Here is a 21,102-nt window from a genome sequence, read left to right as displayed (position 1 = left end):
GTGCCCAGCACACGATTTCCAGGAACTGCTGCCCAAAACCAATCATAATATATGCATGTGTCTACCAAAATTGAGGCTGAATCATTAGAACGTTTATTAAACGGACTTCAAATATTGGCATGTGTGCGATTGATGAAGAAACTTTATTAAATGGTTCCTATTTAATTATTTGTGTACTCCTGCAGTGGATATTATATTATATTCTTGATCAGCAACAGTTGCCTGATCAATCTGTCAGCGTATTCCTAGTTGACCTAGTCAATGATGAAACAAGATTTATATCACATGCCCAACATTAGTTTTTGGGCCTACAATTGAAACATGAAAATCAAGCCAGAATCGCGTTTCCAACTTTTAATGTAGTTTTAGTCTAGAGACCAAACGATGATTAATAAACCCTGGGTATTGAAAAACGAAGAAAGTTTCACAAAGTTATGACTCTGGAAAGACTTGAGCAATCGCCAATAATACTTTTTGGGGCATAATTTTAACAAGATCATCGAGCCACTAGAGATTTAACTATGATTAATCTTTTGGGTTTATAATTTAAGCATGAATTCCAATCGAAATTCGTGTTGTCAACAAAATTAGTGTTTGGCACAATATTATTCTAGATGACAAGCGAATGTGAAAAATACATTCGATTTCAAAATCCGATCAATCCGGGCTAATAAGTCTTCGTATGACAATGCATAGCTCGATTTTCATTTGGAATCTGTGATATTATGCACATTCATCCTGTGCACTGCAGGATATTGCGATGAATGGCAATTGTGGAAATGAGCAAGACCAATTTCCATTTGTTGATGACACGTTTGCACACACATAAATACAGATACACACACACACACACACACGCATCAATGTATACACTCACATGAGCGGGCATTATGCATGAACGTGTCCTTTGCCAGCGTTGCTAATTCCACAGATACAAAGAACAACACACGCAGCGAGTGTGTGTGTGAGAGAGAGAGAGAGAGATAGAGACAGAGAGAGAGAGAGAGAGAGAGAGAGTCCCAAATTTAATGCGAATTAATTTCCATTTTCCACAAACGTGACCGGTTGCGAGTTGGAGTTGGAGTTGGAGGAGAATGTGTGTCACGGTCAGGCCATGACAAATCGAGGCGCGTGAGCCGAACAAGAATCTCGACCAGGTCAGACCGGTGCAGAGCGCTGAGATTTTCCACAGCATAAACCCAATGACACAGCGGGCGATTCGGCTTTGCGTCAAAAAAGTGGGAAAATGCATTTAAGCCGATTTACGGAGTTATTACGCAAAATTGCGTTTTAAGCAAGCAAACAGAAAAAAGAAATAAACTGATCAGGATTTTAACTGGGACAACCCTTCGCTGTGTGTGTTGGAAGAAGCCTCACATTAAAACCAAATAAATTCACATTAGAGAGGACTGTTTGTGCGACGCGTTCAGCTGGAAGCGCTGGAAAAATTATCAGCACGCGATTGAGGCAGCGGCCTGTTACTAATTAGCCCCCCGCTCCGACCCCTGCCAAAGCCACACACACACGCCCCTCTCGACAAACGTTGCAATTGCAAGCAGCCAGCCAGGCAGGTGCAACAAATGCTGCAGCCGCCTGATTGAGTTGCACTCTCTCTCTCTCTCTCTCTCTCTCCTTCTGCCCCTGACTCGCTGTGTACAGCAGCAGAGCGGTACGGTCAATGGCTTGGACTTAGATCGGGGATAGTCGCGAGCGGCGCGTGCTTTACTCGGTCTTAACTGAAATGTCGATTCGTGTGCATCGCTTCCGTGCGCCAGCTGCAATTTGTGGCTCATTGCAGCACAAAAACAAAAAAGAAAGAAAAAAAGGGCAGCCGGAACATCGATGGGTCAAACAAAAACGAAAACCAAACCTGAACACAATTTATAAGTAACCACAAATAAACGGACAACGAATAGAAAAGTACACTTTCCACTGAGCAACAGATCTCAGCGAGAATCCTTAAAAGGCAGGGTTTTTTCCAACTTATGTTGCTGAGAAATTGCATACCAAAAATTCCTATGGTTATTGAGTTCATTTACGGATTGGTTGTCAATCACTCAATACAATTTTTACTCCTTGTAAAGCATTTGCCAAACTTCTTCTTCTAGATGTGCCCAACCTATACGAAAAGCCTTAACCAAAAATGTATTGATTTATTTCCCAACTAAAGGAGTAACGTCACAGATCTTGTTAAATAGTTGTGTTGCCCTCTTTGGACTACTTTGCGATCCGTTGATACAATTTCATAAAAACAAAACACGAGAGACAGCATTTAAAAGAGCAAGCGAGGCGTTTTACCGGCAATTATCGCAGGAAGAGTTGTCGACCTGGGGAGGGGCGAGGACTGCTGGCAGAGAGAGTGCTAGAGAGAGACAGAAACTTTGCGCTATCAAGCGGCTTGAGCCTCGCACCGAATCGGGTTCATTATTAACCACAACAAAAAAATTGGTAAAAAAAAACAAAAACAACGCAAAGCGAAAATCGTCGAAAAACATAAGCGCAAAAAGCTAAAAGGGCCGCATCGAAAAACAAATTGGAGGCTGCAGTTTCGGTTTCGGTTTCGGTTTGGGATTCGGTGCCTGCCCCCGTCGTGCTTGCAACCTGTTGTCTGCTGGCTCGCGTGTTGTAATTGCCCCCCAAAAACCGATGTCTGCAGCATCTGGTGGCGGCGCAGTTTATCGCTGTTTGCTGTTTACCTCATTTCCTTTTGCTCCAACTCCTCCATCTCCATCTCCCCAAATCCACACTCGGCCACATTCTGTACTCAAGTTGGAACGCAGTGTCAATAATCGACAGCTGCCTTGGCATTTCTTTTTCGGGGATCCATTCCGTGGCGACCTCCCCCTTTTACATAACTTTGCCAAGCTGCCACAACTGCCACAACAGCCACAACAGCCAATACACCTGCCCCACTCCCCTTACAACTCCCCACTTACCCCTTTATTCCATCAACGACCGCACGTTTTTCACATTTTACCGCCGTCAATTTTATTATTTCTTTTTTTTTGCTTTTTTGAATGCAGCTTTCAATTAGCCGCCTGCTTCTTGTAATGAATGCCGACAACGTTGGAGCTTCAATCGTCGACTTGTCGAGGCTTCACTGAGGATGAAAGTGGGGTGGGGTGGGGGGGAGAGGTAAGGGGTTGGCAAGCACGTGCCACATGCGGCAGCATGCGCCAGACGGGCTTAAGCCGAGCAATTTACCAGAGATTGACAGCATAATCCATCATTGGCAGCCGGCGGCAACTGAAACGAGGAATTACGCTCTTCCCCCTTCTCACCCCACAAACCCGACCCTTTTGGGCAGAGTCCATGGCCGATAATCTTGTAACTGGTAGCTGGGGTTTTTCACAACCGCTGGCCACAACAACAGGTGCATATGATATTTATGGCAGCTCTCGCCAGGAGATGGCCCATAAAAAATGCCTGTTAATTGATGTGTTGGTCAGTGCGAAGAGCCAGAAATCCTTTTGAATGCGGCAACAGGATTGTAGCAGATGAAATGTGAAAATTGTTGAAGTGAAATCCTTTTGAAATGACTAACAGAAAAATTGCAGCACAAGGGATTGAAAAGTGAAAGACGACTTAAGTTAAGGATATAACAACTTGATAAAGAAAAATGAATAAGGACTACAGAAACTCATCTTGATGCCAACAAGTTGGGAAAACAATACTTATTAACTTCGGAACTACATTCATTAGATGAAGACAACTACATCCAGGAAGTCTTTGATTGTATTGAAGAGAAGTGAACACAATACTTCTTAACTTATTTAAAGCTCCTGCGCCTGCTACGATAAACTTCATATGAAAACACTTCTAATAAAAATACCCAAGATAAAACCACTTTGAGAAAACTAACATGACAAGACTCCCGTGATAAAACTTATAAGTTAAAATTCATATACAAAAAAAACTACTATGAAAAAACTTCCAAAACCAAACTTCTATGAAAAAAGGAACAAAATAAAGCTGCTTCGCTTAAGCTTCCAACCAAAAACTCATTGCGTATTCTTAACCACTTCAATCAACAAATATTTAACTTTAATTCAAAAATAGTGCAAGAAAAGCAATTAAAATGTATTCATAAAGGGGAAACTGAAAACCCATTTGATGCATTAAAATATTAAATCCGTTTGAACAGAATATCCACAGGAATGAAACTGTAGACGGGAAATGGAGTTGCCACTTTTGCTTGTTTCCCGTATGAAAAACTTAATTTGAAATTCAGTTCAAAATTTCAGTGCAATGTTTGCGCAAAATCCGTAATTAAAATTCGTTGATAGCTTACAGAAAGTCAAGCTGCAGTTCGTTAAAGCAAACAAGGTCAGTTAAGGGATTCAGGGAGTAGACGGAAGAGGAGGAGGAGGAGGAGGAAGAGGAGCAGTTTGCCGGGGGGTGCTGGACGATTCCGATACGGTATCCATTTCCATGGTCAGCGTGTCGCGCGAGGTTCACGCCGCAAGCGCAAATTAAAATTATAGAGCTGACTGGGTTAGTTCTGAGAGGGGGGGAAATAGGGAACCCCCGGGAACTGTTTACATTGGACAACTAATGACAACTGTGGCCAGTCTGCCCAGCGTGGAAAAGTATTGAGTTTCAAGTGCAACTGCAATTTGGAGGGCAGCAGCAGACGCTCGCCAGACAATGTCACCAAAAGGGGTTGAAGGTGACACCCGACTTAAGGGTTGGAGGGAGGCCACACAAGTGCCAAAGCCAGCACTCCATGGATTTTGTACTAAGCAGCTGATTCCGCTTGAGTTGCAAGCAGCTCTCGAGGGCGCTTCAGTCGGACATTCACTGGGAATAACAATATTTCAAATTGGGCAGACAGCTTCCGTTAGCAACTGCTGCAACAAATGTAATGCATTTAAAACCCAGGCGAACCAGCACAAACTTCTCCTTAGCCAAACCAAAACCAGCCCCCTCCATCCGCCCCCCTGTTCACAGTTGGATAGCAAACGACTGTCGAGAACTTTTGTAATAAAAAGTTCATTAGTGCAGCAACTCCTGCTGAGCTTCATGATTCTGTTCCTTGCTCCTTGCTGCTGCTCTCGCTCTCTCCCTCTCTGCCTACTTACCCCACATGTGTGTCGGCTGAATTGCAGTTTTAATGTGTTGGTCGAAGTTGTAACTAACTGGGCAGCAGTTGGCGAGCAGTTGAGTGAAGTGCAGCTGACCAGAGAGAGAGAGAGAGCAACTTGCAAGCGGCTCGAAGCGCGGCTTTCGCACTGCGGTTCAACTTTTGCCGCGTAATTAAAACCAAAGCATCCCAAAGTGAACAAGTGCCCCCTAAACTGATTACTGCAACGATTGCAACGATTGCACAGACTCCCCAGTCACCCAGACTCCGAGAGTCTCGTGGTTCACTGGGATCAGCTTCATCATAACTTGCTTGCACAGCGACCGCCTTTTTAATATGTTGTGGCCTCTGTCAACACTGTGGCAAGTTGCATGTTAAAACTGTAGTCTTGCCAAGGGAAACAAAACAAACAAAAGATTTTTGATTCAACTTTTACTACACTCTATTACACAATATTTGATACTGTTTGGAGGGGCATAAAAATAATTTAACTTTAAGTTTACGAGTTCAATCAAATACGGACTATCAAAACATTCAATATTTGGATTCAAAATATTTGGAAATATGCTCAACTGACATTATTTTAGCTTCAATTTATAGTTTCTGCTTTCAATTCCATTTTGAAAATTATATAATATTTTACTGAAAATGTGTACAATTTTTACTTAATTTATTTCACTGTGTCGTCCAAGTTTCGAAGCTATCAGGTAAAAGGCTATCTGCTGAAAAGTATCTGGCTTAAAGTGAATTTTAGTTTTGTGAGATGTTTAATCTGTGTTTGCTTTATTCGCAAAGACTGCACTGCACTGTCAGAGTCGGCGGAGTAGACGTGGAATCAGTTGCACATGAGTGAGCTGCTGCTCCATTTTCCCATTCAAGTTGAAGTAATTTGTTAATTACAAGTAAAATGGGAAAGAACTTTGTTTGTTTGTTTGCTTTTTATTTTGCGGAACTTTGATGCTGGCCAGCAGAACGAGAACACACGGCAGACAGAATAAAAACACATTGCATTCGATTATGCAACGAGTATGAAAAGGAAAACAACTTCGAAATGTAAACAAGCCATACCAATACCAAAAAAACAAAACTAAAACTAAAAAAAAAAAAATTAAAAACATTGCAGTTGAAACTAATGCAAAGAAAATTTCCATTTGAAAGCGAATGCACAACTTGCTGGGCTACAACAGTGGCTGGAAGGGGTAGAGGAGTTGAGGGGGTTGCCTTCAGTAAGTATTTTACAGTTGGTGGCAGCAAATGTTGTGGCTGCGACACTCAATTGTAAATGGAAATTGGAAAAATTGATTGAGTTGATGGCGAGAGAGGAGTATATAATATAATGGCCCCAGTAATGAGACTGTCCGCAACACAGACAAAAACAAGGACCCTTTCTACGGCAACTGCTGACGACGACGACGAGCCCTCAAATTTATCTATTGGATTAAGTTTGCCTTTTGTGGACGTCATTATGGCCAATGCCAAACACAAATTGGAAATTTATTGTTATTGCCAGAGCACAAGGAAGGATGGAAGGAAGGAAGGATGGAGGGATATGCGGAGAGTGTACATAGTAAAAATGTCAATCAATGAATTGCAACGCGAGTCCAGGCATGTCCTTGCCCGAATGCCAGACCCATGGCCGTCTATAATTGAACATAAACATTGCATTCAAGTAGTAATTGTTGAAATTATTGTGCAGCCTAATCCCGAAACCGAACTGAACCCAACTGGCCAAGGAGCAGGACAGCAGCAGGTCAGCTCCCTTTAAGCAGGACATTTGTATGCCAAGCAGTTTTCCCAGACTGGGCCAAAGACAACGCTTTTGTTTCAGTTTTCTGTTGACTCAAGCAGCACTTTGGCCAAACGGCAGAAAATTGGGACAAGCGGCAAATGTTTGGCATGGAAAAATCATTGAAACATCAATTGGCAAATTTGAATTGGCTTTGACTTGGTCAAATAGTCAATGGTCAATCGCAATACATAAATAAACAGAAAATAAACAGATAAAATAAATCCAAGTAGGAAGGAATCTATAACAATTCAACAATTTCATTCATTCCCAGATCAACAACGAGTCATTCATAAATGTTGAGGAAGCAATCAGGAAAAGGATGTGATTAACATGGATGGTTCTAAGCCATGGGAACAGTTAGCAATTTTGTCATAGAAAATATATAATCCAAATACAAACAATTTGCTGGAATTTCACAAAAATTTAATTTTATTTAGATATAAATTTGCTTTTTGTATTTATCTTGATTTATTTAGTCTCGCTTTCTCGACTAAATATCCTTTAGTAGCTGCATTATTGATTTGAAATATTTGCGGCACGTTCGCTTTACATTCTAGGAAGCTGTTCTGAGAGACGCGCCCCTGAATTTGTTGCACCGACTCGAGAGATTGTATGCCATGCACTAAATGGGAAAAACACACATGGACTCACAGGATGAGCAATTTTGTTGACAAGTGCAACAAAAGTCGCCGAAATCGCGAAATGCGCTTCACAATTTCAGATGAAAATCCGCAATGCAACGGAAGGGAGCAAGGACACCGACGTAGACGATGAACCTGTGTTCCTGTCGCAGCAACAGCAACAAACAAGTGCGGAATTTCCTGACTCCGGACACATGTGGCACGCACATGTTTGGCAGAGCGAAAAAGAAACACACATCAAAAAGGAATTCCCCAGGTCGAGAGAGGGAAGCCCACGCCCACAGGTGACTGGGTGACTGAGTGGGTGACTTACCTGTGATTTGCGACGAGTGACTGTGACCAGTGACTGTGACCAGTGACTGTGACTGTGACTTGGCAAGAGAATATTTGTTGCGTTGCGTGTGGAGTCCCCTACGTGCCTGGGACGTGCCTCCCCGCGCTGCAAGCGAACGTGGGAAAAAAGGATTTACGATGCTGGCTGCTGCTGGCTGCTGCTGCTGCTGTTGATGACGTGCCACGGTCATGGTCATGGTCACTGTGTGTAGTTGTGTATGTGTGTGTGTGTGTCTGTGTGTGTGCGGGCTTACCTGTTGCATGCACATGTTAAAAAGTCATCATAAATCTCTGTGCGTATGGTTTGTGTGTATGTGTATGTGATTTTTATGTGAAACTCTTCGAAAACACATTGGAAAAACACTTTTCACTTTCACATGCAGCTTGAGACTTTCTGCTGTGTTTGTCTTATCGAATGGCATCTGTGTAAATTCCCGGCTTATCATGCAAAACACGTAGCCACGTAGTAGTCGATAATAGTAGATCCCACTGTTGATCCTACTGTGGCATTGCAGCTCGGCTTTAGGTGCTTGCTACTCCTTTTGTGCAACATTTCGTTGCCTTTTCCAGCGAACGAGTTCGCCCTTTTCGTTTTTCTTTTCCTTATTTTTGGTCTTAGTCTGCCTCCGGATCACGCTTTGTGGCAGTCGTCTTAATAATTTGTATAAATATTTATTTTTGCTACCGATTTTGATCTAGCAAACTTCTGCCACGGACGAAGGTGTGAAATTTAAAACCACTTGGCGTCGATCGGCGAGATAGACACTGAGGAAAATCTATCTTTTCCAGCAGATATGAAAGGGTAGGAAAGGGAGTCGGGGTATGTTTGGGCCATATTTTGCATTTTCTTTGTTGATTTACAGTCTGCGTTGATTTCTCATTGACGTCTTTCAAATTTAAACACACCTGCTTTATATAATTAAGTGAAACAGCTGCCAGTTGTTGCTGTTTCTGAATTGTGGCACGCTTCAAAAAAATATATATTTATTTATACATATATCTATAATCTAATCCTTGAAAAATAAGTAATAGTTTAGTCCGACTTTGAATCTTACACAGTATTTATAACATTTTTGAAAAATATGATTTAAATGTTTGCGGCTCCAATGCCACAAATATTGCATTTATGTTTATATGTATAAATCATAGAATCTATAAGCAAATATATATATTTTGATATTGAAAAGTTTTTAATTGTTTGAAATTGTTTTATCCTTGTAATATAGAATTATGAGAACCATGTACTAAAATTTGCCACTAGAAAACAATTAATTCCAATATTGCGAATTATAATAATATTAAAAAAAATTTGCAGTAATTAGGAAATTTCTCCAATCCTAAAAACCCAAATGAGCAATATTAAAAACGACTTTTTCGCAGAATTCACACAATAGTCCATTTCAAAAGAAGCAATTTGCAGTTTGATTTAGAACAAAGATAAAAATTGCTTAAGTTTTTCTTTCATTGAGTTGATTCCCTGGCTAGAACGGCGGGCAGTACACAAAAATTTCATCACAAAGAGTATCTTTTCAGGTTTACTCAGTCAGATAGAGATTGGTAATGGCGCTGATGGATGAATCATGGTCAACAGCTCAACTGCATTGCAAGACGATTGACTAATCGCATATTACGCATATTTGAATAAAATCGCAGCTAGTCGAATATACAATGTGGTATGCATAGCGGCACAGTAGGAACTTTTTGTTTTTTTGTATATATATTTGATTGGTTGTATGAATGGTAGCAATGGAATGTGCCGCACATAAGAAGTTTGTATTGCTATTGACGGTTGCAAAATGAATTCAAGTTTAAAATACCGGATTTGCGGTGAACAAACATGTTGCAGAGTGGACAACAACAAGAACAACACTGAGTGAAACTCTTATACGCTTACGCTCGCGAACCACAAAAACGAAAACACAACATGCTCGAAGTCCAACATACATTTCTCTCTTTCGCTCTTAATCTGCAGTTGCACTCATTTCGAATAAGCTAATTTAGCCTATGAATTTAGCCCATACGAAAATAATCAATTTAAAGTATTTAATATCTGCAGATATCAACAGACTTTTAAAAGAAAAACAATTAAATGCAATTTGTTGCAGCCGGCTGTGTTGGTTCGAACACGTTGTAGACATTCTCTCTCTCAGTGGTTCGACTCACCTGCCTGGTATGATGGCAACCCACCCCCATGTGAGAAGTTGCGCGACCAGCTATTTAAAGAGCGGCACTTGCTTGGAGCTGCTTTAGTTGCGTGCGAGACGTGAATGCGAGAGCATCGTCTAAGAACAAATAAGAAAACGATTCACTTAACGGACTCGATAAACAACAAGAAATTCGTCAAATTGAAAGAAAATCGCTCAAAGTGTTCAGGTGTTCAAATGTGCGTGTAAAAACCAACAACATCAACAAAAAAGTGTAGAAAAAAGCAACAACACAATTTTCGCTCTATGCTCAAAATGAATTTTATGAGCATTAAAACAAAGTTTAAAATTATTATCAATTGTGGCAAGCAGCAGAGTGAAGCAAAGTGAAAAGCTATAATAATTTTAAAAAAATAATTAACGAACAAAATTAAGCAACAATTGGATTAAAAAAGCGACACCAACATTAATTTTAGATACCAAAAATAAGTTCTTAAAAGAAATACACAAATATCATAATATTAAAAGGTAAGCCAGCAATTTTGACCTTAATGAGATAAAATTGCAATGGAAATTGTCGCAGGGAAAAATATTAAGTGCAGCAAAAGGGCCCGTAATGAGTTTGTTCAACTCAACAGTTTATATTTTTTTGTTATTAGGGGTGGCGAGCAAAAAGGCGATTACATCTGCGTGTGTGTGTGTATGTGTGTGTGTGTGTGTAAGTGCAATGGGCAAATTGTGACTGGGGTTCATGTGAAACTATTTTTGAGTTTGAGTTTGAGTTCGAGTTAATTTCATTTATTGCAAATCATACGCAACATGTCTGCTTGTCTGTCTGTGTGTTAATTGGCAAACGTGCAGCACGCAAGCAAACAGGCAACAATACAAAATTTTCATGCTCTTTGCTTATTTGGTGCAGCTTGCGCAAAAACGTAAATTCCGCTTGAAAAATTAATAAATTAATTAATGAATAAGCAAAGCAACAACACACATAAGAAATAACCAAAAAGAAGAAATGAAAAATGAGAGAAAAAAAGCTTGCTGCTGCTGCTAGGCAACCAAGCAAGACAACAACAAACATGCACAGTTAGAAGTGCGCTTCGAACTTCTCCCACACACAAGCAATATCAACATTAAAATATGAGTGAGCGAGTGAGTATGTGTGTGTGTGTGAGTGCACTTGCGAAGACAGCAGGCAAGCTTAAAGTTTGTATGTGTGTGTGTGTGTAGGTGGGAGGAAGTGAACGAACAAACTCATCATACATGTGTGCGTCTGTGTGAGTGTATGTGTGTGTGTGTATTTATGAGTGTGCATTGTGCAATGGAAAAGGCGACGTTAAAAATTTGGAAACTTTTTGCCTATTGTTGAGCGACTTAAAAAACTTAAAGAATTTAAGTCAATTTAGGCGTGCAAATGTGATCACAATAAACAATACACTGAGCGAAGAGATTTCTTTTTTTTTTCTTTTTTGTTATGTTGTGTGCAGGCAGCAAAAATGTCATTAGTGATACGTTTGGTAATTGAAACGAATGCGATTAACATAATTTGAACAAGACAAGACAAGAAAAAAAGAGAAAAATTACAATAATTTGCTGTTATTAGCTGATTGGTTTGTTGGCCCATTAGCGAAACGGCCTTCCAAATACAACAACACCAACAACAACAACAAGAAAACAGCAGCAACAGCAGTAAAAATGCAGTTAATTTAAAAGCCATTTAGTTATGTCAACAACTTTGAACTCGAACTTGGCAAAAAAAAATATACAATCTTTGTGAGCAGCATTCAAATGAAAATTACTACATAGAAGCATATTACATAAAAATAGCACCTTCCCTCCAACTCTCCTTCTGTCTCTGTCTCTCTGGTAGGCAGCCAAGTGAAGTTCCGTTTGGTTTCATATAAAGCACATGCAGACGAAGAAAAAGCAGAACACAGATAGTAAAAGTGTGGGAGGGAGAGAGACGGGTGAAGGAGGGAGTGGGAGTGAGCAGGCCTTTAACTGTATTTTATTTCAACGTGCGCCTTGCTGGCTAATTTTAGTTTTGTGAAGCCACCCTTAACCAGAAACAAAGGAGAAGGAAAAAGAGAGAGAGTGGGAGGGGAAGGGAGATGGAGAGTGAGAGACCATCAAATTTGATGGGGCTCTTGCAGAGCGGAGATGTTACTGCTGACCTACATACAAATAAACATTCCAAAATACAAACAGGCAACTGAGGAGCAGCAGAGAGGAAGGGGGGCGGGGGTGGTGTTCCGGCCTAGGAATGCAACTTGCAAGTTCTGCGAGCGATAAACAAAATGCCAGACGCAAATGTAGAGTTTCCGATAATTAATGTTGCTATTGGCCCCCTTTTTCTTTTTCCTTTAGTTATTTATTAATAATTTTTTGTTGTTTATTTGTCAGTTTATTATTTGTTTATATCATTTTTTATGTTGTCCGGATTTTTTTCAATTTTTTTTTTTTTTTTTTTTTGCTTGTTTTATGAATAATTTATGCACTTAATTAATTTTTTGTTTATTGTGCGCGGCAAGTAAATTAATTATTGATTTTTATTTTGTTTTACTCATTGCAGCACCAGCAAATAAAAAGGGAAAAGACTTTTAGCTCAACAAAATGGAGGCGAGAACAACAACAGCAACAACAACAACAACAGCAACAACAACAACAGCAGCAGCAACAAGCAGCACACAGAAACCGCACACAAAGCTGCAACTAGAAGCGGACGCAACAACAGAGGCGGAGGCGGAAGAAGAAGAGCTTCAAGCAGCGGCAACAAAACCAGCAACAGCAACTGCAACAGCCGCGATCATCATTGACATTCCAGCGACAAGTGGCAACTGCAACTTTGCCCGCTCCTGCTCAGCCTCATCCTCCGCATCCGCATCGTCCTCTTATGACACGGATTGCAGCACGGCGAGCAGCACTTGCTGCACCCGCCAAGGCGAACACATTTATATGCAACGCGATACGCTCCACAAAATGACAGCGCCAACAACAGCAACATCTACAGCAGCAACTGCAATACCATCTGCAACAGTTGCTGCCACAAATGCGGGCTGCAATTTGGCAACGCTGGAAGCGGATGATTTGGCAATGCTCAAATTCGAGCATCGCAAACATTGGCCTTGGTTCATTCTGATGATCTCCGTCATTGAGGTGAGTTAACAATTAAGGCTAAAAAAAAAACACCCAAAAGTGGAATGGAACGAGTAACTTGCCCAAATGTACCACACTAGAAAACAAATATCCCTTTCTACCACATAATCGTAAATAATATATAAATAACGCGTTTGGTACATTCGTACCACAAAGTCGTGATCAAGTATCCATTTTTGGTACATTTCTACCTTTTTTGATACATTTGTACCATACTTTTTTGTTTTATCGGTACATTTCTACCACACTCATCCTTACCAAGCACACACACACACACACATACATAGTGCAAATTAGCTCATGTTTCATTTCCGTTTTGTCTGCACAAAAAGTGTTTGCAAACATTGAAAACAAAACCAGATAGCAATGCTCATTGCTAATAGGATTTGTTGTTGTTTTGATAATTTATTATTATGATTGAATCAAAGAACCGCAAAATGCAATAAAATTCGTTGAAGAACTTTACAAATTCTCCACTTCTAACTAAAAGCGATAAAATTTCTGCTTTCTTTTGCACATTCTTTCACTAACACACACATAGGGAAAAACGTAAGAAGTTTTTCCGTCTCTGGCTGCCTGCCTGGCGCCCCAAAATCGATTGTAAACAAGCAGCAACAACAACAACAACAAGACGAGCATAATAAAAACTAAAAGTAGACTGAGAAAAAAGGGCAGACTGAGACTGACTGTGTTAGTGGGAGTGAGATGGCGCGCTAGTAAAGTTACAGCGAATGCCAAAATAAAGTTGGCAGGACTCAAAGCAGCACTGCTATGTGTTTGTGTGTGTGTCTGTATGCAGCTCCGACTGCTGTATGTGTGTGTGTGTGTGCTGCTGCTTGTCTTTTATGTGGAACACATGGAATTTGTACGTCAAACGTCGCGTGCTGCGACAACAACAACAACAACAAAACTAATGTTTCACATTATGCTTTCTCTTCCTCTTTCTTTTATGTAGATTGCAATCTTTGCCTATGACCGTTACACAATGCCCGCCCAGAACTTTGGCTCACCGGTTCCGATTCCCAGTGATTCAGTTTTGGTCTATCGACCCGATCGTCGCCTCCAAGTCTGGCGTTTCTTTAGCTATATGTTCCTGCACGCGAACTGGTTCCATTTGGGGTTCAACATCATCATACAGTTGTTCTTTGGCGTTCCACTGGAAGTGATGCATGGCACGTCGCGCATCGGCGTCATCTATTTGGCTGGCGTCTTTGCTGGGAGTCTGGGCACCAGTGTTGTCGACTCGGAGGTTTTTCTTGTGGGTGCCAGTGGCGGGGTTTATGCCCTGTTGGCAGCTCATCTGGCCAATATTACGCTGAATTATGCGCACATGAAATCCGCATCGACTCAACTCGGCTCTGTGGTCATTTTTGGTGAGTTAAAAAGAGACTCTTTCTTAAATAAACCCCAACTAATTTAGAGTCTTCCCCTCTGCTCCTTCTCCTTGCAGTCTCTTGCGATTTGGGTTATGCTTTGTATACGCAATATTTTGATGGAGACGCCTCCGCCGCTGGCGCCGCCTCCGCAACAACATCCGCCTTTGCCAAGGGACCCCAAGTCTCGTATATTGCCCATTTGACTGGAGCATTGGCGGGTTTAACTATCGGTTTTCTAGTGTTGAAGAATTTCGGTCATCGTGAATACGAACAGCTGATTTGGTGGCTGGCGCTGGGCGTCTATTGTGCATTCACCGTTTTTGCGATCGTCTTCAATCTGATCAACACTGTCACCGCGCAGTTGATGGAGGAGCAGGGCGAGGTGATCACACAACATTTGCTGCACGACTTGGGCGTGTCCTAAGCAACTACTAAAACTACTACAAACCCAGGAGAGAAACATAGACAGATAGGAAGAAAAAACAAACAAAAAAACGAAAAAAAAAAAAAGTAAAAAAGTTAAAATGCGATTTTAGTTTAAAACTAAATTCGAAATTCGTTCGGCTTTACTTTTCGTTCCGTTCCGTTGCGTTGCGTTCCGTTAGCGTTTCATTTCCAACATTTCACGCAGACAACAAACCGAAAAGCAGAACAACAACAACAACAGAAACAACAACAACCAAAATCAAATCACTCAAAAACTCAAATGAAGAACGGGCCGAAACGTGTAAACAAATGTTGTGATAGAACCAAAGACTGAATTTATTTTGCGTGTAAAACAAAACAAAAATAACAAAACAAAAACACCAACCCCCACCCTCGAAGAAAAAGAACACCCCAGAAGAAGTAGTAGAAGATGAAGGAGAAAAACTATAACTAATCGCCTCTCTCGCTATGATTTCCTAAACAATGTTTATAGTTCATTTATTTTTTGTAATAATTTATTGGCACCAATTTAACTTATTGATAGGATTTGCGATTAGAGCCTAATGAATTTGATCAGAGCTCCTTGTTTATATTATAGTCTATTTAATTATTAAAATAAACACACTCTAGATATACGCCACACACTATATATATATATATATACATAGCTATATATATATGTATAATTAGACATAACAAATTGTTTGAAATTGTAAATATTATTAAGTCGCACACTAGTCAAAAGCAAAAACCACAGCAAACAATAATTAAATTAAATTAAAGCCACTTCAAATGCGTTCAAAATCCACAAAAAACAAAACACACACAAATATTTATTAACCTAAAAAAAACACAAACCGAAAAGCCAAAGATAATACAAATAATCAAAAATAATTATAAAACACAACAAAAACCACAAAAATTGCGAGCAAAAATTCAAATGCTGAAAAAAAGAAGATTAAACTAAAATCAATATTTACGAGTAGTTAGAGTTAGTTCTTGACATATTGACCGAAAATTACGATTACTATAATTACCATAATAAATATTCATTCACGTGAAATCAAGAGTTAATCTAGCGTAAAACTCAGCAAAGCGTAAGCCAAAAAAAATCAATCCCCAACAAATTCGCATATATATATATAAAAGCTAAGCTAATGAAAAAAATAGTTGTGAACACACGTAAATCCCCCCCCCCCCACCCCCCTTATCCTAATAAAAATGATATAAAATATGTACATGTATGTGTCAAGAACGAGACAAAACAAAATAGCAAAGAAAAACAACAAAAAAAAACAATAAATTAAAATTTGAACAAAATAAATGTCTAAATTATATATGAAATTCATGGTGCGTTTTATTTAAAGTTTTTCATTTCAGGGTAAAATTTGCATTTACAGCAAGAATAGAATTCCCAACTTGGGGTACTCACTGAAGGACTCAACAGGATATTCTTTTAAAATGACTACGGTTTTCAGGGATAGACGAAAAGCTGAAATTTAAAGTGAAACCAATCGCTGAATAGATTGAAAAGGAAAGCAAAAGGATTCTTTCTATGAAAGCCATATGATATGGTAATCAGATAAGTTTTTAAGTTAATTTGAAGAGCATAATAATGGAAGCATGGAAGCTATGGGAGCTATAGAATATAATAGTCCGTTTTCGATGATATTTTGTCCAAATGTTTATTTAAGATATCTTGGTAAACAAAAAAGCTTTTTATACAAGAACTTATCTCTAATTCTTGCATTTAAAACCCATTTGTTATTCATATATATTATTTACATTTATCATACACATTTTCTATGTATATATATATATATATATATATGCCCCTTCATCATAGCCACGACCATGTTTCTTTTTTATCGCAACTCGCACAACTATCAATCAATCAATCGAGTGAAACTAAGCTTTGCTCCGGCTTATTGCACTTGCAACAATCATAAATAAATAAAAATACATGCACAATTGTTGCAACAACAGATATTAATTGAATATGCACTCATTATCTATGCTGCATAATCAAAAACAATGGCAAAATGATTTTGCATTACATTTGCCATCTGCTTGAATGCATCTGCTAATTATTTCTGCATTTGCATTAGATCTGAGCAAATAATGCATGTATAAATATGTATAAATATATATATATATATATATATATATGTCTATATGCTGTTATAGAGAGTTTTGGGATTTGTGGTATTTGTCATTGTCGAAAGCAGTCAACTGAGCAGGAGCAAGAAACACAGAGCATTAGGGGTTCTGTCCCAGGATTACACAGCTCGTTAGTCCCTGCCACCCATCCATCTCCGCCTGCTCCTCCCCCAAGCCAAGATTTATGTGTGTGTGAGTCAGAAGACAGAAGCTGCCGCCGTCAACCAGCCATCAAATTGAAATTCAGGTAAAATGTCAGTGACAGTTTAGAGAGACGAGGACGACGACGACGTCGTCAGGCTTGAGAGTTGAGCCAAAAATCCACATAAATAACGCGAGCATCGGGCGTTGGTCATCAAGTACACACACACACACACTGACACACTCACACACACACTGACACACTCACACACACCCCACCTCACCCCTTCGTGGCCTGGCAGAAGCCGTTCGGCTTGTTTTCTGCGAATGGCAGGTGCAATTCAATCAACGCCGTGCTTGCAACGTTACGTTTGCGTCTGTGGCACCAACTGGCCAACTCAGCCACCTGCCCCAAAAGCTAAGAGAGAGAGAGAGTGTGTGAGAGAGAGAGAGAGAGAGCGAGCGCACTGTATTTGGTCCAAAGGTGAAGCCGTTCAAATCGCTCAAGTGGCTCAACTGAGGAAGCTGGTCCGCTAAGCTGGCCTGCCTCAAGTGCGGATCAAAGATCAACGTTCGTCCGAGGGCAAACCAAGAGGGCCTCTCAAGTGTTTGGCTAAAAAAGAGTGCAATATTATCACAGTCTCTAATGCCAACAAAATTGCATCTTCACGCAAAACGGAGTTTATCAAGAGTTTGTGCATAGGAAATCTTATCGAGGTTCTCATCAATAAGGACTACTCAATGCAACAAACTTAGCAATCAGCTTGGCTTGGGGCAAGAACCGTAAATTTCAAGCCAATTTATAATCTAATAGCAAAGAGAATATTAATCAAATACTATAATTTATTAAAGTATCGGTATTTTGATTTGTAACATTTAATTTACGACTTTTTAGTTATCAAAGAGTCGTTAATTTTGTTAGCAAGCTTTTATGATTTATTTCGATTTATTTTGGACTATTTATTTATCAAAGTTTCGATAGTGTGTTTTGTGAGCTATCTTTAAGAATTATTTACAATTTGCTTATTAAAGTTTGGCACGTTTTCCAACAAATTCATACTGAGCATGATCAAAATAAACGTATATATTTTTGATAGAGGAAAATCAGACGAAATCTTAAAGCTAAAGAAACCTTTTTTTATATTTATTCTGCAAAATAAATAAGACAAACCTAGACCCACTTATATTTAGTTATGAATGTATAACTAACCATTAATATATAAATTCTAAGAAATACTTATTAAATAATTAAGCTAATAATAACTTTGATTATGCGTTTCGATGATTTTGTTATTTTTAGCAAAGGGTAATGATTAATTATTATATATATATAGCATCTATTAGAATTATAAATGAAAATCATAGCATAATTTGTAGCTAAAGAAAATATTTATATATATATGATGCTCACTCTCGTGTGCTAAGAAAGGACCACCTCGTAGCCAGGACAAGTATATATATTCTTATGTATTTATGTATGTATGTGTATATCCTTATCATAAGTGGCTGAGCTCGCTTAATAAGTGCATAACTCGACGAAAGAGGAAAAGTCATTTGATATGACCCTGAATGGTAATTATCCCTCCATGAATAGCTGGCCTGGCTGGCTGCTGTTGGCAAGGGTGAATGTCAAAGGTAATCTTTGTGTGGGTTACAAGTTTCACATCCTTTGAGCTGCTTGTTGCTTGCTGTCGTCCATCAGTAATTGCACTCAATTAGGTGGCTATCAAATAGTTTGCCTTACCTGAGCACAAGTTGTCAGTCGGTGGCTATTAAGTGACTACTGTAGCTGCCTCACCATGGGGCGCTAATTGACAGCACAAAATGACAGCATCAGGAGAGAAGCAGAGAATGAGACAGAGACAGGGAGAGCAGGAGAGAGAGCCAGAGAGAGGCAGTCAGTTGAGCAGCATCTTTATCTTTAAGCCAACACATCTCTACTGTAAGTAAAACTAACAACAACAACAACATCACTGTAATTTAGCATTCGAGGAGAGGATTAGCCTAAGACCCAGTGCATCCACACCGTTCATATAGAAGCGCAGCATACGCTTCTCCCGTATGAAACCAAGACTCTCGTACAGACGCAGTGCCGCCTTGTTGGACAGTTCCGTTTCCAGCGCAATCTCATCCACATGCTCCAGCAACATGGCCTCAATGGTCTTCTCCACGAGCTTGGTGCCAATTCTCAACAGGCGATAGCCAGGCTCAACGGCCAGCATGGCAATGTAGCCGTGCCGCGCATAGCTGCTCTTCTGCTCCATCTTGGAGACGATGACGCCCACATAGCGTTCACCATGACGCGCAAAGATGCAGAGCTCTGGCCAATTGTAGACAAAGTAGCGATACGTGTAAATCGAGTACGGCTCGGAGAGCGACATCTCGATCAGGGCTCGAATGGTCTTCAACTCGGATTCGCTGTTGAAAACGGTGTATGTAATCTCTGGCGGCAACTCCCTCCTCAGCGCCAGAGCCGGATCCGGTCCATCGCCCATATTTGCGTTACAATTTTCTTAAATGATATAGTAAATGGTTGAAATATCTACACTGACTTATTAGTCAACTAGAGAGAACAAAGTTAGAGACAGAAAATCTTTGCTTCTTATTCGATCTTAATGAAGTGTTCACACCTAATGAAGAATTTGTAACTTTTTGTAATAATCGCGGGCTTTATCTTAAGAATCGCGTCTTTTATTGCTATCGGAAATTGATATGTATCGATATTTGCAAAAAGGGCACAGGTATCGATAAAATAAAAGAAACTTTTTCAGTGGCAGAGCTTAGATTCCAAAATTGAAAGTTTCTAGATCTTTTTGTCCCTGCGATCGGTTTGTTCATCCTGATGATACTTGGATGTTGATGCTGATTAAGAAGATTTATATATCTGTCTGATACTTTCTTTCGCACAACTTCATTCCAATTTTTAATGGGTTGAGGTAAAAAGAGACTCCAAAATGAAGTAAGAAACATATCCAATGAAGTTTTGCCAATGAAGTCTTGATATAAACACAAAATATCTCGATAAAAATGATATTATTAATGCACTAGCTAATTCCATACCCTTAAAGGTAAATTATTCTTAAGCAAGTTGAATTCTATCTTTTCTTCTTAAGAGCAAATGAACATTAATCAAGTCGTCTTCTCTGCTTTTAACAGCAAATAGTTTCCATTTAAACGACCTTGTCAAAGGGGCTGCAGGGGCACAGCTCCATATCAGCAGTTGGCACATTCGGCTGACTCGCATAGAAGGATATCGCCCACAAAAAAACCCATTCAGCCCGTGAGCTGTGGCAATTAAGCGACACACCCAGCCGGGTGCTATCTGCTCCACACCCCTTGCCCCATCCACTTCCCCAATCTACCCTTTTGGCGTTGACAGGTAAGCACGCAAACACCTGGGTTTTTGAGCATGTGAAAATTATGAAAATGTCTGCAACCAAATTTTGACATAACGCAAATCCTTTGTTGTCTGTGGCAAACAGAAACAGTGTGGCAAATATTTTTAAAACAACAAGTTAGCGGGTTTTTGTTTATTTTTTTGGCTTTTTTTCTTTGCAGAGCAAGCAAATGCTTTTAAAAATACTAACAAAAATATTTAAATATTGGTAAAATCATTTTGGTAGGGATTTGCACACTTTTTACAGTACACAAAATATATTTGAAAGCTATATATAGCTATAAACACATTATATATGTATGTAAAGCTGATTATCACTTTTTTCGATTCCCTTTTACAGCTATTACAATTCAAATATTTAAAGTATTTAAGCTTAAGTTCTATGTTGTTGAAAACCCAACTCTTAACTCAACTTCAGATAAGTATCATTTGGCATTTTTTTTTGCCATTGGAATC

The 21,102-nt window shown here is 39.6% G+C and overlaps 2 protein-coding genes across 2 annotated transcripts; one reads left to right on the top strand and one right to left on the bottom strand.

Annotated features, from left to right (window-relative positions):
- Positions 1-10,094: 10,094 nt before the first annotated feature.
- On the top strand, positions 10,095-15,584 carry LOC6557735 (protein rhomboid). Its single transcript, XM_001984040.2, has 4 exons — positions 10,095-10,518; positions 12,563-13,146; positions 14,102-14,519; positions 14,597-15,584. Exons 2-4 carry the CDS (start codon positions 12,604-12,606, stop codon positions 14,944-14,946), a joined length of 1,311 nt encoding a protein of 436 aa, XP_001984076.1. The 5' UTR covers positions 10,095-10,518; positions 12,563-12,603; the 3' UTR covers positions 14,947-15,584.
- Positions 15,585-19,144: 3,560 nt separating this feature from the next.
- Positions 19,145-19,788, bottom strand: LOC6557732 (N-alpha-acetyltransferase 30A). The gene has a single exon (XM_001984041.3). The coding sequence runs from the start codon at positions 19,742-19,744 to the stop codon at positions 19,220-19,222; it is 525 nt and encodes a 174-aa protein (XP_001984077.1). The 5' UTR covers positions 19,745-19,788; the 3' UTR covers positions 19,145-19,219.
- Positions 19,789-21,102: the final 1,314 nt, after the last annotated feature.

This window comes from Drosophila grimshawi, unplaced genomic scaffold, assembly GCF_018153295.1.
Source record: "Drosophila grimshawi isolate 15287-2541.00 unplaced genomic scaffold, ASM1815329v1 contig_44, whole genome shotgun sequence".
Taxonomy (NCBI): domain Eukaryota; kingdom Metazoa; phylum Arthropoda; class Insecta; order Diptera; family Drosophilidae; genus Drosophila; species Drosophila grimshawi.
This window is presented reverse-complemented; position numbering and strand designations above follow the sequence as displayed.

What these genes read in the sequence shown, in the direction of transcription:
- LOC6557735 (XM_001984040.2), top strand. Translation starts at nt 12,604, where the DNA reads ATGGAGGCGAGAACAACAACAGCAACAACAACAACAACAGCAACAACA. An exon ending in TGATGATCTCCGTCATTGAG is followed by an intron (nt 13,147 to 14,101) that starts GTGAGTTAACAA and finishes TCTTTTATGTAG; the next exon opens with ATTGCAATCTTTGCCTATGA. An exon ending in CGGCTCTGTGGTCATTTTTG is followed by an intron (nt 14,520 to 14,596) that starts GTGAGTTAAAAA and finishes TTCTCCTTGCAG; the next exon opens with TCTCTTGCGATTTGGGTTAT.
- LOC6557732 (XM_001984041.3), bottom strand. Translation starts at nt 19,744, where the DNA reads ATGGGCGATGGACCGGATCCGGCTCTGGCGCTGAGGAGGGAGTTGCCG.